General features: G+C 38.7%; 2 protein-coding genes across 2 annotated transcripts in view; both read left to right on the top strand.

Moving 5' to 3' along the window:
• Positions 1-809: 809 nt before the first annotated feature.
• On the top strand, positions 810-6,520 carry tmem9b (TMEM9 domain family, member B). The gene is made up of 5 exons (XM_083998608.1): positions 810-1,068; positions 2,105-2,196; positions 2,305-2,413; positions 2,677-2,811; positions 5,151-6,520. The coding sequence occupies exons 1-5, from the start codon at positions 997-999 to the stop codon at positions 5,304-5,306; spliced, it is 564 nt and encodes a 187-aa protein (XP_083854734.1). The 5' UTR covers positions 810-996; the 3' UTR covers positions 5,307-6,520.
• An 827-nt stretch (positions 6,521-7,347) lies between these two features.
• dennd2b (DENN domain containing 2B) overlaps positions 7,348-11,147 on the top strand; it is a 47,039-nt gene continuing 43,239 nt past the window's right edge. The window contains exon 1 of the mRNA XM_084000089.1: positions 7,348-7,420. The gene's annotated coding sequence lies outside the window, so the exon portion shown is untranslated. The remainder of the gene's footprint in view (positions 7,421-11,147) is intronic.

The raw sequence follows: 11,147 nt of genomic DNA, 5'->3' as shown, positions 1-11,147 counted from the left end.
TGTATTGCTTTTACACATGCTTGTCACCTACATTATGATTAAAAAACACAGTAAGAGCTCCATATATCATGTTATAGATATAAATGTAGGTAGATATAGTAAATAGTATATAAATGCAAAGGAATTGGCTGGAATGGAGGAGAAATTCTACTCCTGTTGTGAAGGACAAAAACTAAGATTTGAGCTTAATGTTTTGGAAAATGCTGAGAAAGACTGAGCTTTAGGTTCTTGCATGCAATGTATTGTTCACCATTTAAATCTAAATTTATCAATCAATCAAACTTTATTTGTCGAGCACTTTTCATACAGAAAGCAGCTCAAAGTGCTTTACATGATTTGAAAAAAAATAATGATGATGATAATTTATATTATATAATAAATCATATTATTTATATTAAATATTTTTCATACAATTTATGTATTGTCATCCACTGTGCTGTACAACCACATCAAACTGAAGCTCCACTTGGTGTCCACCTATCAATCAGGTCGAACCAAGGGGTGCGTTCGTTTTAAATCTCAGGTACTCCCCCGCGGCACCGACAAGGGCGGAGTGTAGCCCGCTGCTCCTGCGAAATCTTCTCAACATTTTTATTCAAGCTAAAAGATTAAAGGTTAAACGGTATGTTTTGAATGCATGATCAAACAAACCCCAATCGACCCGTCTTTTTATGCATCGTTATCCACCATGTCACCGCACAGCCTACTACCGTGTTTTACAGTAAGATGAAGACAGTCGGCGCAGCCCGGTGAACAGAACCGAGCGACCACCTCCGGAAGCTACAAGTCAGCTGCTCGGAAGCCGCTGAGCTGAGGCTGTTTATCCCTGAATTAGCTGGATGGCTAATGTCGTTAGTTGTTACGGTTGATGTGTAACTAACTGCAGCGGTTGTTGTTGTAGTAGTTGTTGTTGTGTTTTTTAAGGAACAAGCAGCAGACCACCGGCGGCTTGTTCGTTGGGAACAGGAGGAAATATCTGTTACGCGGGTCGTGAAGATGAAGACGGTGTTTGTTGTCGAGGTTTTCTCTCTGGCTTGTTTTGTGCTGTTGAGTCAAGTGACAGCAAAGGTAAGGCTAACGTTAGCCGCCGGGGCGAGCTAATGTGGTTAACTTACATCAAGATAAAATGGTGTTAACAGACTGAAACAAACCCTCTGTAAACCCCTCCACGAAGGAATTATCGTCTCTCGAGTCGGTGTCATAATGGCAATAGGAAATTAACTCCTGACAACCTGTTAAACAATATATACCGGTATAAAGCTGTAGCTAACGTTGCGAGTTTCAATTAAAGCAAAAATACTAAAGTTGTAACGTAAAGCCCTTACCAAACAAACTGCAAACTGTGTGTAGCACATATATTGGCTGTTGTGGGGTTACTAATCTACTTTGGTATGTGTCATGGGTGCAGTGTGGCATAGCTAACACTAAAAAGTGACAGGGATTCGACAGAAATGCACCAAAACAAGACAAAACATCTGGAAAAACCCTGATATAATATGGCTGTCATATGAAAACAATGGTTTTTGTATCAGTAGCAGTGGTGGCACAAGTGCAAAGAGCCCTTACTAGACAGTATCACAGTGCAGACTCACCACTGTTTACTTGATACTTCCTAATTTTGCTATGAGGAAGTATCAAAAGCAAAAGTACTCTCAGTAGCATGTAGAGTGGCCCGTTTCAGAATAAGATGTTATATTGTTGCATGTCTATTGTCTAGTGAAGCTAATTTAAATTATTTTGTATAATTCAGACTGTCTCTGTTATTGTTTTACATAATTAATTTGATTCTGCAAAAGAACAAGAAAAGTACTGGAATTAACAACAACAAAAATCTCTGAAATGTGAAAATACAGTACAAATACCATATGGTTGTACTTTCAAGACAACTAACAATACTAATTACTGTTTAGGAAATTATGATGATAATAATGGTAAGATGACATCAGTTTCATCTGTGTGTCACCTAACCCTAAAATAAAATTAGAAATTAGCTTCATTTGATTTTAGATTAAGAAAATGGAATAAAATGTGAGAAGAAAATGTGAAATTTATAGTTATACAAGTGTGTACGTATGTGATCAAATGTGTAATCTCCCTTTTACAGAATTCAGAAGACATTCGCTGTAAATGCATCTGCCCACCTTACAAAGATATCGAGGGCCAAATCTACAAACAAAATGTTTCTCTCAAAGACTGGTATGTTATAATAATGATGTGTCACTACACTTTTCTCGAAAGTGATGTGAGCTGTTCATTTCCTGTTTCATCCGTCATCTTGATAATGCCGTCCTCTTGTTGTTCCAGTAACTGTCTCCATGTAGTTGAACCCATGCCAGTGGATGGAAAAGATGTGGAGGCCTACTGTTTACGCTGTGAGTGTAAATATGAGGAGAGGAGCTCAGGAACCATTAAGGTGAGTTGACATCATGTGCGTGTCAGAAGAGTGAAAGATTGTTGATTTCTGTTCAATCCCAATGATATTTAATTCACAATGATAAAATCAGTCCTCATATTTTACTCACTGGGTTCATATTCGACTTTATTTTCAATAGATTTGTCTGTTAATCAATGGATTTATTTACTTAATTCTTGTCATTTGATTCACAGTGTTCTCTATATTTGAATTGTGCATATAAAAGAAAGTCATACTGACCAATAATCACCATCTATCTTTAGTTTACCATCATCATGTACCTCTCCATTCTGGGCCTGTTGCTGCTCTACATGGTCTACCTCACTCTCTTGGAGCCCATATTGAAGAGGCGTCTGTTTGGACACTCGCAGCTTATCCAAAGCGATGATGACGTTGGGGTATGTGTTCATCATAATTAATAATAACACATCAGACATTGCCACTGAGAAAACACAATTTTTTAATGCCATGGTATTATACATAAACAATAATGATGGATTATCTAGAACATTTCTTGTTACTAAGTGCTTAACAGAACAAAGGAGAATTATATAGGCTAGTTGTTTTTTTCCCATCCTTGTACGCACAACATGAGTCACTCTGAACTCTCTCTTGTCATAAGAATTTTTATGTGTGCGTAAATGACCTCCATCTGCACAAAATATCACGCGGGATCTACAATTTGTGGGTAAACTTTAACAAGGTCATGTGTCCCTGCAATAACGCTCAAACACTTGTTTGTGGGCAGGGCATTGAATGGGTGGATTTGTGCTGAGCTATAAATGCCCAAATTGCTATGAAGTTCTATAAATACTAAATTGAATACAGGTATTTAAAATCTGAAACAAACATGAAAAATATCAAATAACATCACCATGTAGGCAGCTTTTATGGGGCTTTACAGCAGCCTGTCCCATTTGAACAGATGCTTCAAGCAATACTCTGCGCTAGGATCTGCTCAAAACACAAAGTGGTGTATCGTCTTTGAAAATGCTGTCTCACTCCATATCAGATTTTTATTTTATGGGAGGCTCCACTGGAGAGTCCATTAGTGACCACAATCACTGGCAATCGCCTGCAGCGGGGAAGCTCTCAGACAAGTACATTGTGCAGGCAGCTTTAACCTTTCTCACAACACACTCTACATGTTCATCGTGCTAATATTGTTCTGAAACGTGAAAATAAACGTTTGCTTTTGAGTTTAAAGGACTAAAAGGCACCTGGTTAATGCTGCTAGATTTCTGCTGGAAAACCAGTTAATGTTGGAAACATGGGACACGAGGGAGGGAAAGTATGTGTTGTGTGAGGACGAAGTGCAGCAGGATCAGATCACTGCTTGTAGATTTGTGTCAGTCTAACAAATGTCCTTATTAAACTGAAACTATTTATATTTTACTGTGAAATTGCACATCCTTATAGGCTGTAGTGATAATGTGTCATCAGTCTAAAATGTGAAATATCACTTGTTTATTTTCCCAGATGATCTAAAAATTACATTTAGATGTGCCAGAACAAGTCCATATATAGTTGCAAATGGGAAAGGAAACTAATTATTGACTGAGGTTTTAGCATAATCCTGGAAGTGCAGCACATGTAAAAACACTCTTGATTTGTGCCTTAGCCTATTTTCCATTCCTAATTATTTAATATAAAAAAAGCACCATTAAAGAGTAGCAAACCAATTTGGTGTTCTTCAGCATGAGGCAGTATTTAGATATAGTTAGATATTAAATAAAGGGAAACATTGACTGCTATTGCTCGAGGGTAAAGGGTGAACTGCAGCTGCCTCGCTGAGCGCACTGTGTTTTCACTGGCAGTGTTCAGGCAAGAGGAAATGTAACATGAGAGGTTTCTCTTAGAAAATCTTTCACTCTCTATAAAAATGTGACTTTGCAGAAGTCGGCACCACAAGTTTTACAATGGTCAGCATCATGGTGTTCTGGTAAATAAGCTGTTATTTGTTACTTCTTCTTTTTGTGTAACAACACACAAAAAAGACAGTTATAGCCCTATCTCATCTATCAGAAAGCCTTGAGAACTGATATTTGTAGCACATCACCTTGCCCCTGTATTGTAATGTGGACCCAAATACAAGAAGAGAAATTTGGTAGAAAATGAATAAAACGGAAGTACCGCTGCTACATTAATTACAGAGGAAATGGTGGGTTGTAATGTTTAGTCGGTCTTTGATACAGAGGGGCTTCCCAGCTGATAATTCCCGTAAAAATGTGGCAGTGATCCTCCCAATCCTTTATTGTTCTGGGCATTTTTTTTTATCATGTGGTTTGCTTGATAGCGACTGCAATAATAGCTTTATTTATGCAGCACTGTTTCAAAACAAGTTACAAAGTGCTTAACAAAAAGATATAAAACCATGGAAGTTCAAAGACGAGAGTGAAATGAAGCCCAACTGAGTGAAATAATAGTTTTTCTAACTTAAAAGTATGAGCAGTAAAAGCGAAGGGAGGCACAGAGTGAGACACTTTGTTTGGATAAGGAAGAAGAATAGATGGAATAAAAAGATGTTATCTGTGTCTCTGCTGCATCAGTTTTGGTCCGTTTTAACTGCCCATCCTGTTATAGGAGTGCAATGCTAAGTCAGTGGAGCGCTCTGTGGACCTGCTACACTGCTGTTGTATTCACTCTCCTGGTGGATCATCAAAGATTGACCTAAGTTTGACCTACAGGATGTCTGAGATTTTCACCTCATTATATTTTCACCTCTGTGTGTTTTCAGGACCAGCAGCCTTTTGCCAACGCTCACAATGTTCTGTCCCGTTCACACTCGCGACCAAACATGCTGAACAAAGTGGAGCATGCCCAGCAGCGCTGGAGGAGGCAGGTCCAGGAACAGCGGAAATCTGTATTCGACCGACATGTTGTTCTCAGTTAAACTGCCCTGTGAGCAAGAGTTACTGATGAAGCAAAAAAAAGAAAAGAAACGAAAAAAGACAAAAACAAAAAAGCAACAAAAAACACTGTGACAGAGCTCTCAATTTATATCACGTTCTTTCTCTCATTTGTGGTTTATATCTCAAGTGTGACACTTCTGAGGTGATTGTGGTGAAAAAAAAAGCCCCTGCCAGGTGTTAAATAAAAAAGCTGGGTACTGTCGTTACAGCTTGTTACTATTCTGCAGGCAGCACAAGAGATTACAGTAAATTCATTTTTCCTTTTTGCACAATCTTGAATGAACAGTCTTAAGTAACATTTTCCAGAATCAGAATTTACTCTCCGCCTGCTGTCTAGTTTGCAGAAGTGCCAAGTCATCAGAGAATTTGCGATGAAAAATAATGCGAAGGTGAAGAAGACTAATAAGTACAAGATAAATTTCATTTATATTCTCTAACTCTTTCTGGCCACTGTCAGACAGAGTCCCATCAGTCCAAAGCGGAACAGTCCTTTAATTTTACAAGCCAATCCGGCTTTCAGAGTAAGACAGCCAGATGTTGGTTGGTGCCACTTATCATGGTTGGTTAACTGGCCTCCTGGCTGCAGGAATGATCTGTTAGCATGTAGCTGGTGGATATTTTCCACCCAAAAACTAATATAACTTGGAAGTACTGCTCTTACCACAGGACAAAGGAACTAGTGTAAAATATAGATCCTTCAGCCTTCTTTGAAAATGCATGTTTTATAGTAAATCTTTTATAAACGTGTTTTCAATCCTTTATTCCTTCCTACCATTATGTCTCATGTCTGATAACTGGTGTGAAATCCATGACTTAATGCATTACATTAAATCTGACGTCGGACGGTAGTTTCACTTGAACCTTGTTACAGAAATCGATGCAATTCCTTGCTGATGTCATAGTAATCGTAGCTGTGCTATTTATTGATCCTCATCTGTTGAAGACCCTATTGAAGTCAGTGCCCTCTTCAACTGCCTATACAAATCCAATGTATAGTCTTTTATTTTGTCGCTTCTTTGTCCTCGGTCCAACATCGGCGTGGTGTTTCTCTCTGAGCTCAAAGAAGTTTATTTTGTGTATAGTTGGGCTGTGCACTTGATGAGAGTGGATAAAAAAAGGTTTGGGAGATCTTTTGAAAGTGTTCTTAACTATTGTACATGTGATACCTTTAACTTTGAAATAAATTTATGTAATATTTGTGATTCTTGCATTTGCACTTCTTTTTGCTTCATGCTTTACATCTGCTGCAGAACAAACCAGCTACCTGTCTTTCAGTTGGAGCATCTGGATTTTACAAGGCATCAAAATCTGGCAAGAAACACAGGTGACTCAGGGGCCTGCACTTTTTCTTTTTTGGTGTGTAACTGCACGGTAGTGGTGTTTATTACCAAACACATTTAATTACCACAAATTAATTACCACTCTGGGTCTCTGAAGGTCTGGGGTCACGGGACACTTGGCTTGGCAGGACACACTGATGCCTTTGCGACTCGATAAATCCCTTTTGATGATTTCTGCTCACTGTGTTGGCAACAGTTTTCTGATCTGTACGAATCTGACACTGGAAAAATACTCTGTAGGGACTCAGCTCTGGACTCTCTTTGTCTTGACAAATTCCAATAAAAACTGTTTTTGATTTAATGTGGGCAAACAGTACCTTGAATAACTCCAGCCATTGTAGTCATAACATGCTGCTAATTTTAGTATATCCAGATAGAAACTCTCATGTTACTTTTATGAAATCAGAAACATCTGGAAACCACTGGGAAACAGCCAGTTCAGTTCATCAGTAAAAACTGTTGACTACACATTAGCAGCCCTGTCTGCAAATATTTGATAACCCCAAAGCTCATCATCATCTTTTTTGATTTAAAGAAGTGATTTCCATCCAGCTGCGTCATCACTTCCTGTGCAATCCTCTTTTCCTTTTTTTTTCCTGCTCTCATTTCATGCAGTTTTTCGGAGGAGGCGATTTTTCCGCAAGAAAAAAAAGGAAAAAAACTTCAGTTTTCAGTTTGCACAGACAGACAGCGACACGGGGCTCTGTTCAAGAATGGATCACTGACCAAAACTCTGCAGCAACAAAGAAAGACAGGTAGGACAATAGTACCAGCTCATTTTATGCCCTGTGTGTAGAAAAGTAACGGTTTTCTTTTACATTTTTTTTAGTAACTTGCAGTATTTGTAGCATCTTTAGATGGTTTGGTTCATGAGAGAATATAAATGAGTCTTTGTAAACCGTAGTGACTTTTGTTGTTGACACGATTTGCATGCGTGACATCTGCCTATTCACAAACTCTGACTTTGATCGATGTTGGCAAACTGTTTAATTCACTGTTTGGTGATTGGGTGGGAGAATAAGTTGCTCTGAGCTTTTCTGCTGCATTTGTGCTGGTCAGCCTACAGGGGGCGCCTCAGCCTTTGGATTTGATTCTAAAAGTAATCAATGACATTTTGCAGCTCTCTTCTTCTTGATACACTCACCTGCGTTTAGGTTTTCCTTTATAACCCAACAAGTTCAACTGTACTTCATTTTTTTTTAGGTTTCTCACACATAACCAACCCCCCCATATACACACACACATATACACACACAAAGCCTCATGCATATAAACCCGAGTGTGTGAAACATTACACCATTACATTACATTCGCCTTCAAGGTTCCTCAGTCAGTAGTCAGACAGATGTTGTGGCTGCTGTGTGGTGAGACACTAAAATGCGAGCAGATAGACAAAGTAGCGTCCTTGTTTTCAACTCTGCCTGTTGTGAAACCGTTGGCTGCAGCTATTCAAAGTATTTTTAGAGACAGTAACATGGTGTTTACTTGATTTTGGAGAGAACAATGAAACTTGCAAAACAGACCAGTTCAAATGATCCAGTGATTACCGTGAGATTTACCAGGATGGGAATGAATCCAGTCTTCAGTCTGACCGGATTAAGTGTTTTTTTGCGATCACTCAATGAATTTGTCAAAGATTAATAACAAAAAAGGACATCCTCATACTTGTCATTATGCACACATATGGTCAGTCTTATGTAGGTATACTTTCTGTCATAAATCATGTATAGATGGATGGAGGGATATGAGTTTGATAGGTGTTTCTTCATGACACTGGTGCATTGACAGGAACTGTCAAAACAGGTTTTAAATGTGATCGGGCCTGTGAACTCTTCAAAGCTTAGATTCCTGGCTATTCTCCCTGAACAACAGCAGAGAAAAAAAACCCCACACTTGCAGTTAATCTTCTTTATTGTTAAAGAGAAGAGGATGCCTTTACCAGAAAAGCTGTGTCTTTGCTGTCAGCGCTGTCAGGTTGTATCTCAGTCCCATGGGCACAAGTGTTGACTAGACACGTCAGCCTGACTCAGCTTTATCCTTGAGTTTTAAGAGCTGCCTCAGGTCTGTCTCAGAAACCTGATGTGGTGTTTATCACTCGAAATATATATATCTTTCTTTCATTAAAAACTGGAGCAGATAATTGGGCTGTGACTGACTTCTTTAAATGGGTTCAGTATTTCCACGCTCCCCTCAAACCTGAGGAATGTGCAGAAGCTGAAAGGAAAGACCTGAGATCAATCTTTGGAGCGTAGGTGGCAAAAGCCCCACAGAGCCGAGGAATAATCCCCCTGAATGTTTGAGGATTTGGGATTCACAGTGGATCCTTAACAAACACACACATGGTTTAGTGATTTTACATGAGATAATAAACGTTTATTCCCTTGTGGCTGCGGCTTTAGCAGGTGAATAGTCATGAGAACAGGAAAGAGATCGAGTCAGAGATTCCCAGTATCGCAGCTCTGTGGTCACTCCTGGAACTTCTGAAATGTATGAAGTTTTTAAGGGGACATGGCAAGAAGAATTTCATGAATGCACTGCGACTATATACTGGGAGCAGATGAATGTTGTGTTTTGTTCTGAGCTTTGTTTGATGTTTCGATGTCATGCAAGAAGAGGATGTGGCTTTTAATGAGAAATCCAGATGGCACTGCGATCAATGGAACAATGAATTCCACGAGTTTGAGCTTAGGTTACGTCCTGGTAAAACATCCCACTAAAAGGAGTCAGGAGTCAGTGCCTCTGTGTTTTTGTGCTCAGACAGTTGGGGATCGGTCATGTTTTCAGGAAGGAGAGTCTTTACGAGACCTCGCTGGGTTCTGAGTGGGTCTCTGAGAGAAGTTACACAGTGGCAGAGCTCTATAGGTTTCCTGCTGACTTGATGTTACAAACTGTGATAACGGATGTCTGGGTTTTGTGACTTCCTCTGTTCCCAAGTCTGTGGGATGATAAGACACCCCAAGAGACGTGGGAGAAGAGGTTTTATGGATGGGTAGTGCTTTAACATTTGGTGTAAAGATGTTACTTGAAGGAGCATTAAACAGATCACCGGGAATGGAGAAGGGATTGTTCACAACCACAAGGGTTTTCATGGGTTTGTGTGATATCAAAGTTGAAGGTCTTCTGATTTTTCACAGTATTTGTTGTTAAAACAGACTGACGGTGAGTCTGGCTGTTCAACTTTGACCTTGGAAACAGCAGCTTGTAAAAAAGTTCACAGACTTGCTTTTCTATTCATTCTGTTAATACCCAAGGTCTTGTTTTTGTCTTTTATTGTGAAATACAGCGATATATGATCATTAGTGCTTTATAAATAACCATAACCCATTTATTGCAAAGTCAGTCAACACTTAATAACCTCATAATGACAAAGTGAAAGCAGAATTTTAAAAATGTTTGCATTGAAAAGGACTGAAATATCACATTGACCCAAATATTTCTTTGCTGTGACACTTGTAATTTAGCTCAGGTGTTTCCATTTCTCTTCATTGTCTTTGAGATGTTTCTACACATTTACTGTACCACACCTGGACCCAGTGGTTTGGGGAGACACACCCCTGTGTATTTAAGGTTTCATAGGATTGATATGATGATATCCAAGGGAAACTATCTGGGATTCTATGACCATTTTGTTTTTCTTGACCTCTAATCTTGCTGCAGTGATGTGCAGGTGAACCTCAGGACCTCATGACATCACTTGTTGAGTCAGTCTGAGTGGTATGAAGCACAAAACTTAGTGACGAGTCTGAATTAATTACTCTTTTAGTTAGGGCTGCAGGATTTACAGTATAAATTATTGGATCACCATGACAAATATTTTAAAGGTAGTATGTCCCAACTTGACACAACATTAAATTGCAGTGTAAAGTGCATTCACCCGTATAGTCAAGTGGTTTGTTTCTATGCTGCTGCTCTACGACATTTCCAATGGAAATCTGTACTTTCTACTCCACTACTGATAACAAAAGTTACTAGCCAGCCACCTATCAGATTAACATTTTAATCAAAATCATAATTTTACAAAACTCTGTAAAATAGTGTTCAAATGGCCTCACCTCAACTGCCAACAACAATAAACTAATGCTTGCACAATATATTGTATTGACTATAATAATATAAGTCCAATATGAGCCATTTTACTGCATGAGTACTCATATTTTTTGACACTGTGTCTATTTTACTGATTATACTAACGTATTTCTACTACTACTACTACACTTGAGAGTAGTAATGCTAATGTAAACACGTGAGTTTCCATTCATTTACCTGCTTTAACTTTACCCAACTTAACGTAATACTAATAGCAAATAGGAATGCTAATAACACATTTGATAACTCTTAGATAAACAAGTGATAACAAGTGTCAACACTGAAAACGCAGCATCCAAATGATATGAGATAAGAGGTCAAAAACAATCACGATAAAGGTTTAATTTCAAAATTAGAGTTGGTTAAAGAGAAAGAGCTATTTTATTGACCTTTGTG

Source organism: Trachurus trachurus (assembly GCF_905171665.1).
Source record: "Trachurus trachurus genome assembly, chromosome: 3".
NCBI classification, from domain to species: Eukaryota; Metazoa; Chordata; class Actinopteri; order Carangiformes; family Carangidae; genus Trachurus; species Trachurus trachurus.
The sequence above is the reverse complement of the archived record's forward strand: the minus strand, read 5'-3'. Positions and strand labels throughout refer to the sequence as shown.